The 20,726-nt window shown below is 41.5% G+C and overlaps 1 protein-coding gene across 7 annotated transcripts in view; it reads right to left on the bottom strand.

Moving 5' to 3' along the window:
• MME (membrane metalloendopeptidase) overlaps nt 1-14,436 on the bottom strand; it is a 95,757-nt gene extending 81,321 nt beyond the window's left edge. Inside the window, exons 1-3 of one of the 7 annotated variants that reach the window (XM_080806735.1) lie at nt 14,224-14,436; nt 9,493-9,659; nt 8,724-8,759 (exon numbers count right to left, since the gene is read on the bottom strand). In XM_080806735.1, the coding sequence (XP_080662861.1) occupies nt 8,724-8,759; nt 9,493-9,649 (193 nt within the window). In that variant the 5' untranslated portion in view covers nt 9,650-9,659; nt 14,224-14,436. The other 6 variants (XM_080806737.1, XM_080806739.1, XM_080806736.1 and 3 more) reach the window with 6 other exon arrangements.
• Nucleotides 14,437-20,726: the final 6,290 nt, after the last annotated feature.

Genomic DNA, 20,726 nt, shown 5'->3' with positions numbered 1-20,726 from the left:
CTAGTTCCCCCACACTATGTTGGCTTTCATGGAAAAAAAGGAAGTAATCTTTCAAGAGATTGTGCCTTAATTATTCATAACACTTGCATCTCTTTGAAATAAAGCTTACTATTTAACACCTTTCTTCTATACATATCTATGGCTGGAATTTGTCTATTTTCTATTCATCTAATTATTAACATATTGAAATGAATACAAAGTGGCCTTAGAAGGCCACATAAATTAATTCCCATACAATGGATGAAAAAGAAAAAGGAGGATAAGAATAATGCTAATGTATCAGATGGCGTACAAAGAAGTCCTATAATTACAGGGTAAAAACAAATTTGACTCTTAGTAGCAGTCAAGGGGAAAATGGAAACATTTCATAGAACCCGTATGTGAAACCAACACATTTGAAAGCAGGACTATCCAGGGGAACTGCTCCACGGCAGACCCCGTATTCTGACCTTGATTCAGAAATGGCTGGTCCACTGAGCCCTCTGATCCCACATGCATCCCTCACTCCCTCTGAAAGCGAAACCCCGGCTCATGCAAACAACGCTTCCAAAGGCCAATGCTGAAGTAATTTTAACTTCCTACTTGATTTTCTGTTTCCCAAGACTTTCATCAACATTACCCTCATAAAATCCAAGAATAGATACTCGCTCAAACAGAGAAGCTTGAGTTAGGTTTTTAGAAAAATTTGGTAGCCCCTGAAAATGACCCATAATCATTCTGAATTGCAGAAATGGGACTACACATTTAATAGCAATCAGGACATCAAAATAAAATTACCTATAGATGGACACTGGGGAGATGACAAAAAGGGATGAGGGTAGTTTTGGTTTTTTTTTTTTAAGATTTTATTTATTTATTTGACAGAGAGAGAGATGACAAGTAGGCAGAGCAGCAGGCAGAGAGAGAGAGAGAGAGAGAGAGAGAGAAGGAAGCAGGCTCCCTGGTCAGCAGGGAGCCCGATGTGGGGCTCGATCCCAGGACCCTGAGATCATGACCTGAGCCGAAGGCAGAGGCTTAACCCACTGAGCCACCCAGGCACCCTTGGTTTTGTTTCTTAATGGTTATATTAAGTTACAACTTGTATACCATAAAATTCAACCAAGACTTTTTAATAAATTTATACAGTTGTACAAAACCATCACCACGATCCAACTTTAGCACACTTCCACCTCCCAAAAGGTTCCCCTGACCCATTTGCAGCAATCCCTGCCCCACTCCCAGCCCCAGGCAATAGCTATCCTTGCCTTGTGCCTTTTGTAATTTTGCCTTCTCTGGAAATTTCATATAAAAGGAAATGTATAATATGCCTGCTTCTGTGTCTGACTTATTTCACTTAACATAATGACTCTGAGGTTCACACGTACTGTTGTATGTGTCAACTTTTTATTGTTGTGTGGTATTCCCATTTACGGCTGTACCATATTTTGTTTATTCACCTGTTGATAGACATTTGGGTCGTTTCCAGTTTGGGCTATTATGAATAACGCCATAATGAACAATCACATAAAAGTTCTTGTGAGGACATGTGTTTTCATTTCTCTTAGGTAAACACCTAGGTGTGGAATTGCTAGGTCGTATACAAAGAGTGTGTTTAAGTTTTTATGACAATCTCCAAATGTTTTCCAAAATGATGTTTACATATTTAGCTGTGACGTCCTGAGGTATTTTCCATTCACACCAATATGTATGATTGCTCCAGTCTCTACAACCTCACTAACACTTCATACTGGTTTTGTTTTTTGTTTTTTATTTATTTATTTTTTATTAAGCCTTTCTAGTGAGTATGAGGTGAGGTTGCGTTGAATTGAGAGACTACATTCCAGTTTTTAGTCAGTCAGAAATAGGCTCAAAAGTAGTCTCCTCCACTCCACCATTATACTGTATCTCCTTTCCTAAATGATCAGAGGAAATGAAATCGTTCAGGATTCAAAGGTTTGGGAATTTTCCCCTCATGATTTTTTAATTCTATTTTTAAATTTCCCTTAAATAATCTATGAATATTACCAATTTGATCTTCCTATTATATCAAAGGGTTACTGGAAAGCACCTTGCTAGCCTATGGATTTGGTGATGAACGGAACAAAGGAAGACCCTCGAACCACACAGGGGTCTTCCCACACTTCTCACTCTACAATGTTAAGTGTAAAGCTAGGGTCCTCATCCCAGCCTAAGCTACAGTTTACAGCCACTCTCCTTCCCACATAGGTAATTTTCACAGCAGTAAAACAAACCTTAGGATTCCAAATAAGCTTCCCAGGCATTGCTAATTTTCTTCCCCTTTAGCCATTTCATTCAACTTACCTATGTTTTCCATGCCTTGGCCATGCATTAAGGGGGGAAAAATGGCAGTGCACTCCTGTTTAAATTCTACCCAGCAGGTAAGAAAAATATGTTACGTATGTTTGTACTTATAACATAATTGATTCCCTTCTTGGAAAGGATTTGACCGACAGATGCTAATTATAACTGGAGAATTTTTAAAGCGAGTATTGCTACACAATTGTCAGGAGAATGATGTCAGGAAAGCTGCCCAAAGCAAACTGTCACATGCCACATTTAAATTAACAAGGCAGCTTCAGCTGGCTTTCCACTAAGATACCTGCCGTGGATACCTGCTGTGTTCTTACTGCCCAGAGGATTTTTTTTCCACCTTAATTACATAATGAAATAGCCTCATCTCCTACTCTGAAAGGCTGCCATGCACCAGGTAGCCCTCCAGAGTCTGTCTGAGGTCTTTCCTGAACTGATCTAGTTGTGCCATTTTTCTTCATGGAGACTTCCAGGCTGTTAACAGGCAAGAAAGGAGAGAGACCATGGCCAACGGTGAGCCAGGGAGTCCCTGTTGCTTCCAGGAAAAGGCCAGCTGGTGCCAAGATACCGCACCTAGGGCATTACCAGATTCTGACCCTTGCAAAAATGATCAGGAATTTGAAGGTTCATATTCAGAATAGGAACCCATTATCTCACCATGCTGAATCTATCTTTCAAGTGAGCAGAATGCCTCTTTTCTTTCTATTAATAATTAAACACTCATCAAAAGTTTGCTTGGTAGGAAAAAAAAAAAAGTTTGCCTGGTGAGTAGAGAATTAAAGAGGAAAGGAAATGAACAGTTCTGAAATGTTTCAGCCAGGTCTCCATGCTCTGTGAACCAATCTCTCGGGTCTACCATAATTATGCAGTATACAACCTGCACAACCGTACGGACAATCTTTTTCTCTCTCGTGCATCATATTGCTCATGTATCTTAACTTGGCTTCTCTATCCCCTGGAGATTCTAAGACAACACTGTTAATATTTGCTTCTTTAGACCCCTCAATTCCAGGTTGTGTTTGATGTGCTAAAAATCACTGATGAAGATGCTCAATGTTCTCAGTAAAATAGCTGGTTTCTGGATTGAAGAGAGATTTATTTACTCTCCTCCTTCTCAGTGTGGATTTAATTATTTCAATGCTCAGAGAGTCTTCTTATGCCTCTGAGCATTAGTTTCTAGCAGGAGGGGAGGAAATCTGCTTTCATATGTACAGACATAGGGTATTAAAAGTTGGAGAGACTCCTTGTCTCCTTTGAGACAACATGGAGAAGTGGTCATGAGTATGAATTCTGGAACCAGGTGCCTGGGTTGGAATCCTAGCCCAGGTTCGAACATCTGTAAAAATAAGATGTAATGGTACCTACCTCACCGGGTCATTGTGAGAATCAAAGGTGTTAATACATAAAAACTGCTTACAGTAGTGCTAGACACATAAATAATCAGTGGTAGCTATTATTATTTTATTGTATTATATTCTAGTATTATTCACCTGTATTCTATTATTATATTCCTCTACAAATCCATGTAACATAACATTCCTTCCCTACATCTCTGTATTACATTCCTCAATTTATTTTTTTAATTTTTTTTAAAGATTTTATTTATTTATTTGACAGAGAGAGAGATCACAAGTAGGCAGAGAGGCAGGTGGAGGGAGAGGGGGAAGCAGACTCCCTGCTTAGCAGACAGCCTGATGCGGGGCTAGATCCCAGGACCCTGAGACCATGACCTGAGCTGAAGGCAGAGGCTTAACCCATTGAGCCACCCAGGCGCCCCTACATTCCTCAGTTTAGTAATGAAGAGGCAGCTTGGTGGGAAACATCTATGTGTGTATGTGGGCGCGTGTCTGAATTCTTCAGAGATAGCCTTAAAATAAGTAGCTATGGAGGATGTCTTGGTTCCCTCTGATTGCTATGACAAATTACCACACACCTAATGGCTTAAAACAGCACAAATTTACTATCCTGCAATTCTAAAAAGGGGTATCAATGCAGCATTCCTTCTGGATGCTGTAAGGGAGAACCATTCCTTTCCCTTTCCAGCTTCTCAAGATGGCACACATCCTTTGGCTTGTGGCTGCTTCACTCCAACCTCTGCTTCCTGCACATCTGGGTTCCTATCTCCTTCTTTGTTTCTAATGCTCCTCCTGCTCCCTTCCCCTTGAAAGAATGCTTGTGATTACACAAGGCCACCCAAATAATTCAGGTTAATCTCCCTACTACAAGATCCTGAACCCAATCTGCAAAGTCCCTTTTTTCCAAATAAGGTAACATATTCACAGGATCTGGGGACAGGAAGTGGCTATTTTAGGGAGGCATTACTCCACCTACCACAAAGGGAAACGCACTGGATGATCTCCGGAGATCCTTCAAGCCAATGGGACCTACTCGGAAGTGACTCTACCGTCCCAAGGGGACCATGGCAATGTCTGGAGGCATTTTGTGGCTGTCTCAAATTTTTGGCTGGGAGGGGAATGGTACTAGACATCTAGTGGATAAAAGGCCAGGAGTGCTGCTAAACATCCTGTAATGCATGGGACAGCCCCCTCCCCCAACAAAGAATTATCCAGGCCAAAATGTCAACAGTGATGAAGCTGAGAAGCCTTGATTTAAAGCATGTGATTCCTTGAAATCTTCTGAGTCAGTAAGGCTTCAGCTCAAAGGAAGCCAGTTTCAGGACTTAGAGTCACATGGAGAAGTGTGAGAGATCACAAGCAAGCTCGTAACTCCATGTTTTTGACCATCTTAGATGGTAAATAAGAGATGAATAATATTACTCATGCTTTAATGGTAGGGTTTTGAACACTGCCTTAACTTGTTATTTGTTCAGTAGTGTTTGTTTTATTTTGGGTTTGGTGTAATCTTTCATACTGATACATTTCATACACACACAAATTATCTTTAGGTATGCATTATAAACATCATTTGTGTCTATTATAGATATTTAAATTTGCAGATGCTCAGATTTAACATACCTAACACCAAATACATTTCAAGATATCCATGGCCTTCTGCAATATTTCATTTTTGCCTTAGTATGACTTGACTTCTATCCCTTGACTTCAAAGGATCGAAGAGTTTGTTTTTTTGTTTTGTTTTGTTTTGTTTTCCCCCTGGCTTGTCATTTACTTATTAATTTTTTTTAAGTCAACTCTATGCCCAGTGGGAGCTCAAACAACCCCGAGATCAAGAGTCACACGCCCTACCAACTGAGCCAGCCAGGCACCCCTTGGCTTGTAATTTAAAAGTGTTCAGTGATCCTTCTGAGTGGCTCAGAGAGCAACAGCCACAGCCACTGTCTACATGTGAGCTGTTGTGGTGATGTCCCATCGGGTCATTCCTTTTCAGTTTATAGAGCTGGTTAACCTGCGAGGAATCTTATAAGCAAAGTATCAGCTGTCTTCCAAGAGCTTTATTGGCTTCATAAAGTCAACCTTAGCTCCTTTAAAGATGTCTGGTCATATCTGAGTCTATGCATGTTTCTCTCAAATGCAACATTTCAGTCAAACCCTGGGCGTTATAACCAATGTTTCCAATTATGGCTGCATCAGCTCTTTGAGGGCAACGGGGGCTCTGGGAGCCCGTGCAGCACACTGGTCACTTGCCCTGACACCTTCATCCACCCAGAGAAAGATTTAAGCTAGAACCAACTTCCACTGAAAGTGAGCACCTTGTCTAGCAATACCTACTTTTCCAATTCTCTAGAATGCCATGCTTGCGTTTGAATTCTCCCAGTCTTTTAAAGTTATCTAGAACCATCAAGAGGAGACTTTATATTCTTTTCAACATCTTTTTTTCCCCCATCTTTCTCTTCCTTTCCGTCCACTGGACTCTGCTCATTCCCTTTCTTTAATACTTTCTTCTGCCCAAGAATTCCCGTAGAATTTTGTTAATTTGCAGCAACTTCTAAAAACAGGAGTTGTATCTTCTATGGCAGAAAAGGTTTACTAACTAGCAGGGGACTGTGGGCGTGTGAGCAGGCATGAGTGTGAATACCGTATCTACGAGAGTGTGTTTCACCTTCATTTCTTCTCTCAGGAATAATAGTAACTATAAACCTGGAAGTATTCTAACAGTTTGTAAACAAACAGAGCTGAATAAAAACAGAGTTATTCAGCAACTGACGCTATGTCTACTGTATATGTTTCTCTGCCAAGGAACAGTTTTGGAGCTGTTTTACATCTGGTATGATTTCTAACCTCCCATTAAAGGACACATGTCAAATATGTCTTAATGAATGGAGGTTTGCTAAACACTATTTTAAAAAGCCAAAGCCCCACCCCTAAGCAGTAAGTCACATCTAAGAGTCCAGATTCCAGATATCACATTGTTAATTGGGGTAGGTACCCCGAGGGGAATCTGCCCAGATCTCTATGCCTCCCTAGTGAAAGGACACCATTTCTTCAAAAACAAAATAAAAAAGAAAGAGAAAAATGGAATAAGAAAGAGAGAAAGTGTGAGAGAATCTATAGCTTAAGAGACTTAAAAGACATGTCAAGTGTATTAAGGACAGAGAAACTTGGAGACAGAGGTTCACAGGAGACAGAGGTTGACAGATAAGCAGGAGGTTCTCGAAGCAGGAAGGTAATGAGCTTATAGTAAAAGCAGCTGGTAAAGAGAAAAGTGGGGCAGGGTTTGGAGGAGGAGCAAATGGTAACATTGACAAGTTGAGCACACACCAACTCTGGAACAGTGACCCTGGACATCTCCCAGCCAGAGTATCTGTGCAGCCATTTCCTGGGGAATAAAGAAACTTCTTTGGTTTCTGGTAAAGCCCTTGGATGGGCAAGTCCCTATTAGTATGTTGAGCAGCCAGTGGCTAATGTCCAGATCAGGCCTCCCTCCAGTCACACAACCACATCTTAGGTGTCCTGCCAGGGCACATGAGTTCCAGAACGACTACAGCACTGAAAATCTCAAAAAACAATACAGAAAAGCAAAGGGCAAATATCCAGAACATTAGACTATCACCTAAAATCCTGAGACAGTTTCTCATCATTATTTTGCAAAGGACAATGAAGATCAAAAACCCAGATAAAACCATCTAACAGCAAATGGTTCAAAATCATTTGGGATAGGTTATTTCTCGGAGGAAATGTAAACATTAGAAAGGAGGTTTAGAATCTCCTGCCAAAGGAGACAAGAGGTAAATGCCGTGTTCATATCTCAGGGTGTGGTGCTCAGCTGCGACCTTTCTTCTCCTTGTCAAAATGTTTTTCTTTTTTGCACCACAGTCTAACCGATGTGATATCTCATAACTCCACACGCTTTCTCTGTTCCCTTCTCTGACTTTTCTTTTCCGTCCCCTCTAGTTCTCGATGTCTTCTTAAGTCTGGCCCTTATAGCTCATCTCCATTTTGGGAACTCAAATACTCCCAGGGCTTCACCCATCGCCCCCTGGACAGATCCTAAATGCACCACCTGAGAGACCTTTCACTCCATCTCTGCCTCTCTGCTGTCTCTCTCCACTTGGGTGTAACCCCTGAGTCAGCCCCCACATGTCCAAATCCATATTAATCACATCTTTCCCTAAGACAGACTTAACTTCCTAAAGTCTCTGTCTCTGTGCCCACTGCCACCATCCTCTCGAGTCCTTCGGTTTTAAAACTTAGCCTCATTTTCAAGTCCTTCACGTCCTTCATTGAGCAAGTCCATTCCACTGAGCCATCCCAACCTCCCTTCACGTTGTCACATAGCTCTCATCCCAGCACAGTCCGGCTCCTCCACGCAGACCAGCATGAGAGCAGCAGCCCCCACGTGCCCACCCTCTCTGGCACACGGCTTCTCACTCAGCACACCCAACCCGCATTCCTGGAATCATCTTTCAGCTTCTGCCTTACGGAACCATCAGTCCTGTAAAACACCCATTTCTCCTTCATTACGGCATCAAGGCTAACATGTGGATTTTCAAAGCTCTCCATCACGTGTCCCTATTTATCAAGCCTGCATGTGCTGCTTCTCAACCTCCACTTCCACACCCAGCCCTGTTTCAAAGGCCCTCCCAAATCTCCACTTCTCCACCTAGCTTTACAGACTACATCTCACTCCCTTCTTGGTTCTCACCCACTCACAACCTGCATCGAGAAATTAACATTCACGATAAGACCACATTCACCAGTTCAATGTGTTGATTTTCTTTCTCCAACTACGGGGTAAGCTCCATTAAGCTAGAGATACAGTTCTCTATCACCCTACCAAATACTCCAGGTATGAAAAGAGTAAATTCTTTTTTGGAATAAACTAGCTAATTAATCTACTACTTATATTTAGATTTTCCTTGACTACAAATAAATGAGGTATAAGGGATAAAAGTATAAACAAAGACAATGTAGGGACGCTTGTCCATTAGCATTTGATTTTTAAATGCCATACATTATTTGCAAAACTTTTAAATTTAAAACCCATCTTCTTACCTGATTTTATGCAGTCTGATGACTTACAAATACCATCTAGAAAAAGAAGGAAACATGCATAAATATTTCCAATACGGTTTTCTAATTTCTCACTACCTTTTGTTCTTTTAAAAACTGCCAACTAAATAATCAATTCCAACAAGCAAGAGCTAAGAAACCCGAGTATTTATATCATTGTCAATAGCTAGAAATAAATATACAGAAATAAAATAGGCAAATCGTAAATTTAAAATTTTGATAATGAAAACAGTGCATTAATTTTATCATCTCTACCCACTAAGACCTAGGTCTATCAGATTGAAATAATCAGCCCTTTTAGTCTGATAATCTTTTTTTTCTTCCTATTAAGGAACAGACCTTTTCTAACCCTTTTTGTGAAAAACTTCTAAGACTCAAATTAGACCTCTTAGATTCCTGTGAGCTCCCTTATACTTTCAATGACACGACAAATTTCACTAATTGAAGTTGGCCATAAACTTGTGCACACCTTAATTAAATAAAATTATACATTAGAATCCTTCTAAAATAAGCATGAGTACACTAAATATACTTGGCAATTAGTAACTTAGCTCAAACATGACAGACATTGTACTTTAGTCCGAGTTAATTGTTTTGACATGTCGATGTGCCCTTTTATAAAGGAATCTTTATACCACCACTCTTCAGTGTCCCTCTCCTTAACACATTCATGTGGCAGATGAAAAAAGCATCAGATGAAGATCCCACTCTCGTGTGCAGGTATGTGCACACAATTGTGGGAGTAACTCACCATCATAGGTTGCATAGAGTGCGATCATCGTTGCAGCAATGACAGTAAGGAGCAGGACAAGGACCGAGAGACTGATCTCCAGGGAGGTCCATCGTTGTTTCTTTGGCCTTGGAGTACTGATATCCGTTATATCCATCTGACTTTCTGATCTGCCCATCACCTAAAATCTGTAAATAAAAAAAAAAGTCTTTGAATGCCACTAATAACAAATTAATAAATAGAGAAAAAGAAGAGGAAATGTATGTACAATTTTCCAAAGGCTTAATGAGGCTAAATAAAAGTAAAGGGTTAATTCATTTTAAATAGAAATAAATTGTTGTTGTTGTTGAAAGTCAGAATTTTGATTCTGAAAACAAAGGGTACAGAGCCAATGAATCTGACATGACAGGTCATAATCAATCCACCTTTCTCTCTTTCTTTTTCTTTTTTAAAAATATATTTATATGTATCCCTGATGATCCAAGCAAAATTAGACAAGAAGTCTTGGCTAAATACTCACACAGGACTCCTTTGGCAGTTCATAAGCAAATAACTGCTGCACCATCATAAAGCAAAGTTTTAAACTCACCCTTCTGAACTTTGGACAACATCAAAGGTGAATTTTGTATCTTGCGCCAGTGGCTTCTTTATAAGCATGGAAATCAATGACTAATACTTTGAGGTTTTGACTAAGCAATAATTTGAAACATGAATACAGTTTTTAAAAAAAAGGAACAAACACTTGTGATAGTTAATTTTTAGTCTTAAAAACAACTTTTATTTTTACAGTTCAAAATTACAGCTACTGCTGATGTGGGTATCTATTAACTGGTTAGGCAACATTCTGAAAATGGTCACTTGTTAAGCCCAAAGTCAGTGGTTTACACCCAGGGATGAAAGATGTTACCCTTAATCAATGTTTCTTTGTGCGACTGAAGAAGAAAAAAATACATATAATTTTTAAAAATTCTACCCTGGAGGTCAGGGTAACTGTTGTTAAGATACTTATTTAATTTGTATTTAAATTAATATGAATACTTCTACTAAGAGCTGACATTTATTGAGTACGTCCCATGTGTCAGTCACTAGTTCTTAGTGCTTTATACGTACTAACTGATTTCATCTTCGTAAGGTAGCCACTAATATTCCAATTTTGTACTTAGAAAACCGAAGCACAGAAAATTCAGGTAATTTGCCCAACTACACAACTAGACAAGTCCTTTACAAACAACACATTTGGTCACTGCTTGAAACAGAAATATATCATCACACAATAAAAGCTATTTTAGATCTTAGTGCAGAAGTTTTTGGGGGGGGGGAAGGGAAATCAAGGGCATATAAGCCGAAATATTAAATTTCATTATGTTTCTCTTAGAGGCCTTGTGATTTTTTACTCACCATCCACCAAAGCCCAGACTTCAATTTTTCTGCATGACTGTAGAAAAGAGCATCATAAACTAACAGACTAGCTGTTTATAGTTTGATACAAATTAAGTGTATAATTTAGTTCCTAGATGAAGTGACTGCTCAGAAATACCCCTAGAGTTAAAGAGCTTTGTTGAATACCCATAATCTCCTGTGAGTGTGTTTTGTGGAAACTGAGGCACAGGATAAAGTTGAAATGGAGTCTATATTTGAAGTGTGGCCTGGAAGATCCCGCTGATAACTAGGAATTTAATCTCCCCAGTGAGTTATTAATAAGTGAACAACAAATGGACTTTAGAGTTCTGGATACAAAGTCTTAAGCATGCTGTTCTCTTGATTACACGAGGCTATAACCAAGGACAGACTATCAAATAAAAATATTTTATTAGATCATGAAAACTGTGTCTGCTCAATAAAAGTGGAATGTAATGTACCTGAATGTTAAAATGTCTTACTTAATGGTTATGTAACTCATGTTGGCTTAGTCTCACAGCCCCTGGGGTTATGATATGGAATTGCATTGATCGTGGTCCTTGGAGTTTTAATAGGAATGGTGACTGGGGAAAGAAAAGATGGGACCAAATTTAGTACTTGGACACCATAAGGAGAGATTCATAATAAAAAGAATAATTTTCCCAGTTTCCCCAGAAGAATTCAAGAGCAACCCAAAGAGCATCTGAATATTAATCACATTTCCCTTTCTGGAGCATGTGTCTTCCTGTTCTAATATTTCAGAAGACAATCTACGGAAGAGTATTTCTCAAACATGATCCACTTCTCCTTTTGGTTCTTAGAAACAGCAATCAGTTTCTCTAGGGCTGGAACCAGGGCAGCCACAGGGTTAAATTAAAGTTGCTCTTTGGCACCACCAGGCTTCCAACTAGCGAGAAAACTAGTAGGCAGGCATGTCTGTCTTTCTCTCTGTTGTGTGACTTTTTCTTCACATCTCCTCCTTACCCTGGAGATTGGGGTAAGAGGTAGCTGGGCTCCCAATGGTTGTGCACCTAAGGCCACAGAAACTGTTATAGGGAAATAAAGGCAGTGGCCAAAACTGTTAGTCCTTTTACTGGCATCAAAAGGGTATCATCTTTGAATCACCTGCAAACTCTCCATCTGCCCCTCTTGGAAACGCTCTGCGAAGTGTTTTTTGCTCCTAAGGAACACTTCTGAACAGCACTGAGCAAAAACAGAAATGAGGCCAGTGTAACTGCCTAGTTAACCTTGTCACTCATGTTCAGATACCTGTGGTGGATTCACTATTTTCTTGTAAGAAAACAGGGGTCAGAATCTCAAACATCAGGATGGAAGATATCACCAACTCCCAGTCACGGAAGAGCCACCTCAACCACACCCAACCGCATTTTAGGGGAGGGAGGGTTGGGGGCAATTGCACAAAAGAATACAAAAAAAAATTATAAAGTTGACACTTACAGTTCCATATAGAGTAGGATATGCCAAAAAATACCTAACACGTTTAAAACACTGCCTCTCAATGTAGTGATATGGTCAGAAAAACTTAAACCAAAAAGTAGACACATCCCCAGGAAAGGATAGAGATCTAGGAGATCTAACGCAAAAAGAATCTGTGAACTTCAGCTTAATAACATCCCCCAAAGAATAAATGATTATTTTGCTTAAGTAGAAACTGCATTTCAAAGCAATATAACACAGCAATTCCTTTATCAATTGAGAACAGGCATCACTTCATGGCAGAGTCCAATCAAAGACCCTACAGGATAATAGTTTTGTTAAAGGGAAGCCTATAAACCAAAGTGATTTTCCTCTTCACAGCACTTTACCACTCTATCATTTCTGCAAGCCCCTGAGGGTACACTACTGAAACAGTTTGTAAGATGGAAACTGAGGCACAGGAAGCAGGAGAAACAGGTTCCATATTTACGCTGTGCCTGCAGAAGCTGAGCAGGCTCAAGAGAAATCATTTCCTTTTTTTTTTGCCAGGACATTAATTTGTGGGTGTTCCCAGGGCCTGGGGTACCGAGTTCCGGACACCAAGTACCAAGCACATCACTCCCATATGCAGTGTAGCTACTCAACAGAAGTCACAGCTTGGAGTTCAAGAAAGTCTCGGACAGATTTCTGTCTGCGCTGGAACCCAGAAAGAACGCAAGAGAGTGAAGACGCTGCAAGCCTTCCAAGCCGATCTGCCGATTAGCAGGTTCTAAACGCTGACACCGCAAGTCAGGTTAACTACTTTTCAGTTTAATAAAATTACCATTTGCATCACCTATGGGGGAGGAACAGGCTCGATCAAGTGGCTAAAGAGGAATGTTTGGTTGCAATTACCCTCGTCTTCAATACAAATAGCATGAGACCGATCAGGTGCGGAAACTTTCATCTACAAAAGAACTCCCCTCTGCTCCCGCCAACCAACCCTCGCTGACACAAGCACGCTATCGGTATAAATTATGTAAGAGGAAACTAAGGTTAAGGCAAGATGAAGAGGGGGGATAACGGAAGGATCTTCAGGTTAGGAAAAGTAAAAACAGAAAAGTGAGTTACAAATGAAAGGAGAATCCGATAGAAACCAAAGTGAAAACAAACCTTCCCTTAAAGAAAAAAAAAAAAAGAAAGAAAAGAAAAATAAATCAGTGTCTCTGCAGCCGAATGGCAAATTCCCAGCCCCCAAATCCGTCCCCCTGCAATTCGGCAAAGCTGATCTCGACACCCGAACAGAACTCTCCGAGGCAGAGGCTGCAGGGAGCTACGGCAAGGAACCTGAGGAGTCGCCCCGACATCACTCGCAGAGCCCTCCTCCCAGGTTACCCTCTTTGCCCCTTTGCCTCACTCTTCAGGTCCTAGTTGCGGCTCCTTCCCAGGGCACGCCTCCCTCGCCCACGGCCGCAGGGTCCCGGGCGCTCGGTGGCACCTGACCCGAGCCGCCGACCCTGCTCCGCGCGCCTCCCGGGCAGCCGCTCCCCTGGGTCGGCTGTGCCCGCCCCGTGCCCGTCCCGCCGGCTCCCACCGCCCGCGCGCTCTCGCGCCCTTCGGACCCTTCTCCCCAGCTCCCAGGTGCTGGCTCGCTCTCCCGGGACTCACCAGTGGGATTCGGGAGAAGTTGGAGGCGGCTGAGCAGACACATCCCGACCAATGAGCGCGCGGGGCCGGGCGTGGGGAGCCCCGCCGAGCGCCGGTCGGTCAGTGCGTCCGCCCCAGCGCGCCCCGAGCGGCGCGGGCTCCGGGCTGCGGGCGGCGGCGGCGCCGAGCCAAGGCCGGACTCCGGGGAGGTTCCGGGCCCGGCGGCGGCCGGGGCCCGGGGGAGCGACGGGGAACCGGGCATCCCTCGGACCCGCGCCCGGAGAGACTCACCGTGGCCTCTCAGCAGATCCCGCGCCGGGAGTTGGGCGGCTGCTCCCGCCTGCGCTCGGTCCAGCTTCGCCACTTGCACATCTCCGCGCCCCGCGCGTCTCGGCGCTCTCACCCCCCCTCCGCCTCACCGCCGCAGGACGAGCGAGAGGAGCAGTTCCCTGGGTGACCTGAAGGTTTCCGCTAGGTCTCCCGAACCCTCTCACATCTTGTGTGGGGGCCGGGCGTGCGAGTGTGCGAGAAAGCACCCCCCTCACCCCCCACCTCACCCTTCCCAAAAGGGCTTTGCCAAATATTCTTGGAATTGCTCAGCTTCGGGGCTTTCAAGAAAACAATACATTGCCTCTACGAGATTGTGTAGTGCTGATGAAGGTTCTGTTGCTCTCCCTAGTCAACCTGAGACAAAAATGATTCTCTTCTCGCAGTCTTCTTTCGCTCTCTTTCTCGCTCCTTCTCCTCCCTCTATCCAAGCTTCCTTCCTTTCTCGTTTTTTATGTTCTCTCCCTTCCTCTTTTTTGTTTTCTTTCTTTCTTCCCTTTCTTTCGTTACCCCCTCTCTCCCTTCTCGTCCTTCTGTCTTTCTCCTCCTCTCTTTGCTTTCTCTCTCTTTTCCTTCTCTTCCTTTCTTTTTCTTTTTTTTTTTTTTTTGTCACCCCAAAATGATGTCAAGAGCTATATTCTGTACTGAAACTCCCCACTCCCCTCCTGACTCTTGGGAATCCAGTGATGTGTATATCTGAAGGCTTGGGGATGGGGAGTGGGAGAGTCACAGGAAAAATAGGCTACAGTGTGTCTGTTGTACCTACTAAAATTAGTTATGTGTCTGGACCCTTGTCATTTTAGTGGAGCCAAGCAGCACACCATTTTCATGTAAGACATGCAATTCCTTCTCAAGGAAGTTTTAAGAAAAAGAAAATACTTTTTGCACAGAGGCGATTCCTTTATAAAAGCTGCCTTTAGCAGTTTTAAGTGTCAAGGAGCTCAGAAGAACTAGACCTCCCCTATTGGTTTTGTTGTTGTTTTGCTTACATGATTTTTAGTTCAGTTATTCAATGCCAAGCACATATGAGTAGCTTTAACAGTGATCCCTTTCCTTTTTCATGATTTTTCAAATCATGTCTAATTGCAAACACAGAGAAACACACACACACACACCCCCTGGGAAAGTCCTACTGAAATACAGGTGACTTTTCTGAACTTGCAATTATCTATTTTTAACGTCAGTTTTACATTTTTTACATGGTAGAGCTGAAAAGCAGGGAGAAAAAGCAGTACTTGCTAACAGTAAATGGAATACAATGGAGAGACATTTTTTCAAAAAGTTAAAGTAATCATTAAATAATTGGATTAATCTAGGTTAATCTAATATATAGGCTTCAAGAGTACCCTCTCCATATCTCTATGCTTTACTCTTTCTTGGTGCATGTGTTAGATGCTACTTAATCCATATGCAATCCTAAAATACAGATAAAATTGCCCTACAAATGAGCATAAGGAGCTTGGCTAAGTAAAAATCATCCAGAACTGTTTCAACTGGAAATGTGAACCCAGTTCATTCTTTTTTCTTTTTTTTTTTTTTTTTAAGATTTTAGTTATTTATTTGACAGGCAGAGATCACAAGTAGGCAGAGAGGCAGGCAGAGAGAAGGGGAAGCAGGCTCCCTGCTGAGCGGGGAGCCAGATATGGGGCTGGATTCCAGGACCCTGAGATCATGAACTGAGCTGAAGGCAGAGGCTTAACCTACGGAGCCATCCAGGTGCCCCTCTTTTTTTTTTTTTTAAGATTTTATTTTTAAGTAATCTCTACACCCAATGTGGGGCTTGAACTTACAAATCCCAAGATCAAGATTTCTGTGCTCTACCGACTGAGCCAGCCATGTACCCCTAAACCTTGTTTATTTTGATTCAAATGCTGAGTTGCTGGTATCCTCATTATACAGAAAGGCCTGAAGCATAGATAGGTGAGCTACTAAAATTCACTGCGTGAAAACCTAGATCTTCTAACACTCCAATACTTAATTTTTATTACCATCCAGTATAATTACCAAAATGTTATTTCAACCTTACATAATCAACAGTGAACTAAAAGGAGTTCAAAAAGTCCTCTCTTACAACTCCTCCCCCCCCCCCAGTCAGTCCTCAGTTCCTTCATAGGGATCTCCATGTATTAAAAATGTAATACATTTCTTCTGATTAACATAATAATGAATGTTGGGGGGCTGCAAGGGCCAGAATAATCCCCAAATTTGCATATCAACAGGAAATGCAAGTCAAACTCATGCCTGATCTTAAGATTTCTATTTAAGCTTTTCAAGCTACATTTTGTTTTCCAATTTGCACAAAAATTTTAAACAGGAAAAGTTCTTTTGGAAGGTAATAGAATATCCTTGCAGTTCATGAATATCTTATTACCAGTAGAAAATAAGGCAGTCTGATTTGTGTATAGTGCCTCTAAACTTATAGCTGAAAGTTGAAAATAAAGGTGATTCATTTAAATTCTTTTAAAAATTAAAGATTTGTTAATGAGAACTTTTCAGACTGTTCTGTTATAGCATATATCATAGTTTTAGTCCTGTCTTGTGGCTTGAAGAAAAACCTACAGGAAGCCAATTCAAAGATCCACTCTTGGTAAGGGTATTTTACAGGAAAAAAAGAGTGGATACAGAGTACACAGCAAAGGAAAAATGGCATGGTTAGTTATCTTTAGATTGTCTTTCGGCTGATAGTCAAGTGTGTTTCCCACAAGAAATCTAATCTCATTAAAGTTTACCAGAAATTTAAGGATTTTATCAAATATGCTAAATCCCTTCCCAGAAGGAGGTTATGCAAGTCTGAGAAGATTTCTCTTTTAAGGGATCTAATAAAAAGCCCCCAGGTTTGATGAAACTCAGAAAACTGAGATTTACAGAGGTTTTCCAAGGTCATGCAATTTGGGGAGTTATAAAAATGGAGGAGAAAGAAGTCTGCCGGGCTACCACACCTAAGTTATTAAGAGTGGAATGCTTTGGTTCAGGCAAGTTGCAGAATAGATCCTTAAAAGCTGATCTTATATGCAACACTTATAAATGCTTGATAAAAGTCTTTCTTTTAAAGGCCCTCTAAATGCACCACTGAGCCAGCAAGAGAGTGAAGGAAAAGCCAAAATCATAGAATTCAGCCAGGAATTCAGCAAGGCTTGTAAGCACTAAAAATGGCACTGCCCAGGGGCATCAACCTGTCTCTGTAGGCCTCACCAAACCTAGAGCTGCAGCTTTAACAGGACTTAGAAGTGCCAGGGACTTCTTAGGGAGCAGGTGAAAAGTCAGGTCCGAGACTCCTACATAAAGCTGAGTCCACTGAAAAGAAACATGTGTAGTGCAAAGGTGAACTAGAAAACAGAAAAAAACAGAACTCGAACTCCATTCCCACTTCCTCCCTTGCCTCCCCACGCCAAACATAAGTGTTTGCTTTTTTCAGCTTGACTTAGGTAGGTGTATTTAGGCCAAAAAGCTTTTGGTGAAAATTCATAACCAGACTTCAGACGGACAGTAGGGCTAGGATTTATACTAATTATGTGGCATGAAAATTCCCAAGTTAAAAATCTATGATAGGGGTGCCTGGGTGGCTCAGTGGGTTAAAGCCTCTGCTTTCGGCTCAGGTCGTGATCCCAGGGTCCTGGGATCAAGCCCCGCATCGGGCTCTCTGCTCAGCAGGGAGCCTCCTTCCTCCTCTCTCTCTGCCTGCCTCTCTGCCTACTTGTGATCTCTGTCTGTCAGATAAATAAATAAAATCTTAAAAAAAAAAAATCTATGATAAAGTGGTTCCAGCGAGACTATGCCAAACAAAAATGGAGAGAATTGTTATTACTTAACTTCACTAAAGGAACTTACTGAGAATGAGTTTATGAAACAAAATGATACTGAAGTAGGGAAGCTGAAGGGTCGCCATTTTAGAGCGGCCCCATCCGTCTCTGCTGTTGGTCTGCTAGGCCCCATTTACTCACGTTCCGTATTTTGCCTCTGAGTCAGTCAAAGAATCTATATTCCCACTTCAAGGGGGAAGCAAGAATGTGAACCGTTCTCTGAATTTTGTCCGTTCTCTGAATTTTGTCCCCAAACACCTGATAACACCTAAGAGGAGCCAGATCCCAAATATTTTCCAAACAAATCTCAGCTCACGCTAGCATCAATACCCCTATCTTCAGTAATTTATGGAATGACACCTACTGTTCACCTGCCACTCACCTTTGATGGGAGCCAACCACGGATTCCTGAAAAAACACGTACCCTAGACCCTTTTCCAATATAAACCCCTAGTCCCAAGCAGTATGAGACTCATTCTCCTTTCCTTTCTGAGTCTCCCAGGTGTTCCATCTGCCATTCTCTGTCAGTCATCCTATTCAGTAAACTGTTTTCACTTTCTCGGGTGCACATTTGATTTCTATTCTGTGTGAAGCTGAGAACCTTCTTGATAGGTCCTGTGGACCCTCCCCTGGGTTTGTCGACTCAGCCTGCCTGAGTTAATACTAGATAGATCAGATATTAAAGAAGGAGTGGTAAGCAAAGAGTATAATAGCAACATAAGTAAATCTAAGCAAACATTTGACTAACAAAAAAGTCTGGGCGTACAGATGGTCAACAGACACATGAAAAGATGCTCAGCATCACTCATCATCAGGGAAATACAATTCAAAACGGCAATGAGATAAATACCCAGTAGTGCATTTGCTGGGTCAAAGGGAACTCCATTTTCAACTTTTTGAGGAACCTCCATAACTGTTTTCCAGAGTGGCTGCACCAGCTTGCATTCCCACCAAGAGTGTAGGAGAGCTCCCTTTTGGGGTATTTACTCCCAAAGATACCAAGTTAGTGATCCAAAGGGACACCTGCACCCCAGTGTTTGTAGCAGCAATGTCCACAATAGCCAAACTATGGAAAGAGCCCAGATGTCCACTGACAGATGAATGGATAAAGAAGGTATAGTATACACACACACACACACACACACACACACACACGCACACACACAATGGAATACTATGCAGCCATCAAAAATGAAATCTTGGCAATTGCAATGACATGGATGGAACTAGAGGGTGTTATGCTACGTGAAGTAAGTCAATCAGAGAAAGACAATTATCATATGGCCTCACTGATGTGTGGAATTTGAGAAACAAAGCATAGGATCATAGTTGAAAAAAGAGAAAATGAAACAAGATGAAACCAGAGAGGGAGACAGGGGTAACTGGGTGATGGACAGTGGGCAGGGTATGTGTTGTAATGAGCACTGAGTATTATATAAGACTGATGAATCACAGACCTGTACCCCTGAAGCAAATAATACATTATATGCTAATTAATTGAATGTAAATTTTAAAAAAATGAAAAAAAAAAACAACAAACCTATGGTGAGATATCACCTCAGACCTGTCAGAATGGCTAAAATCAACAACACAAGAAACTACAGGTGTTGGCGAGGATGTGGAGAAAAAGGAACACTAGTGCACTGTTGGGGGAATGAAAACTGATGCAGAGCCATACTCTGGGAAAAAGTATGGAGTTTTTCCTCAAAAAGTTAAAAATAGAACTACCCTCTAATTCAGCCATTGCACTACTAGGTATTTACCCAAACACTACAAAAATACTAATTCAAAGGGATTTATGCACCCCAATGTTTATAGCAGCATTATCCCAATATGAAAAAAACCCAAATGTCCATCGATTGATGAATGGATAAAGAAGATGTGACATATGTATACAGTGGAAAATTACTCAGCCATCAAAAAGAAAGAGATACCTAAAGGGGTGCCTGGGTGGCTCAGTTGGTTAAGCGTCTGCCTTCGGCTCAGGTCATGATCCTGGAGTCCTGGGATGGAGTCCCACATCGGGTTCCCTGCTCGGCCGGGAGTCTGGTTCTCCCACTGACCTCTCTCCTCTCATGCTCTCTTTCTCTCTCAAATAAATAAATGAAATCTTAAAAAAAAAAAAAGAAACAAACCTAAAACATAAGACTATAGAACGGTTAAAAGCAAAATGATGGATAAAGGTACATCAAAGAAATATTAACCAAACGAGAACTAGTGTGGAAATATTATGATCAGAAAAAATAGACTTAACTTTGACCCCCCCCCCCGCCAAAAAGAATAATCAGTTCAGCAGGGTAATACAACTCTAAACTTGATTACATCGGGGAGCATGCATTTTTAAATTAAACAAAAATTACAGAACTACAAATGAAAACTAAAAATTCACCATGATAAGGATGTTTTAATATACTTTTCTCAATATTTGATAACTCCCATGCACAAATCAGAAAGGACATAGAAGATATGAATAACAATACTAACAACGTGTCTAATAGAAACGCTTTGATCATTTCACCCAAGAATTGGAGAATACCCGCTTGTCCTTGATAAGTAATCTTATGGAAGCTGTGGGCTAGATTTTGGGCAAGGGAGTTTCTACAGCAGTTTGTATCTTAAGGCCTCTTTCCCTTTTTTTTTCTGTTGAGAATTACCTCCCTGAAGTTT

This window comes from Martes martes (genome assembly GCF_963455335.1).
Source record: "Martes martes genome assembly, chromosome: 1".
Taxonomy (NCBI): domain Eukaryota; kingdom Metazoa; phylum Chordata; class Mammalia; order Carnivora; family Mustelidae; genus Martes; species Martes martes.
The sequence above is the reverse complement of the archived record's forward strand: the minus strand, read 5'-3'. Positions and strand labels throughout refer to the sequence as shown.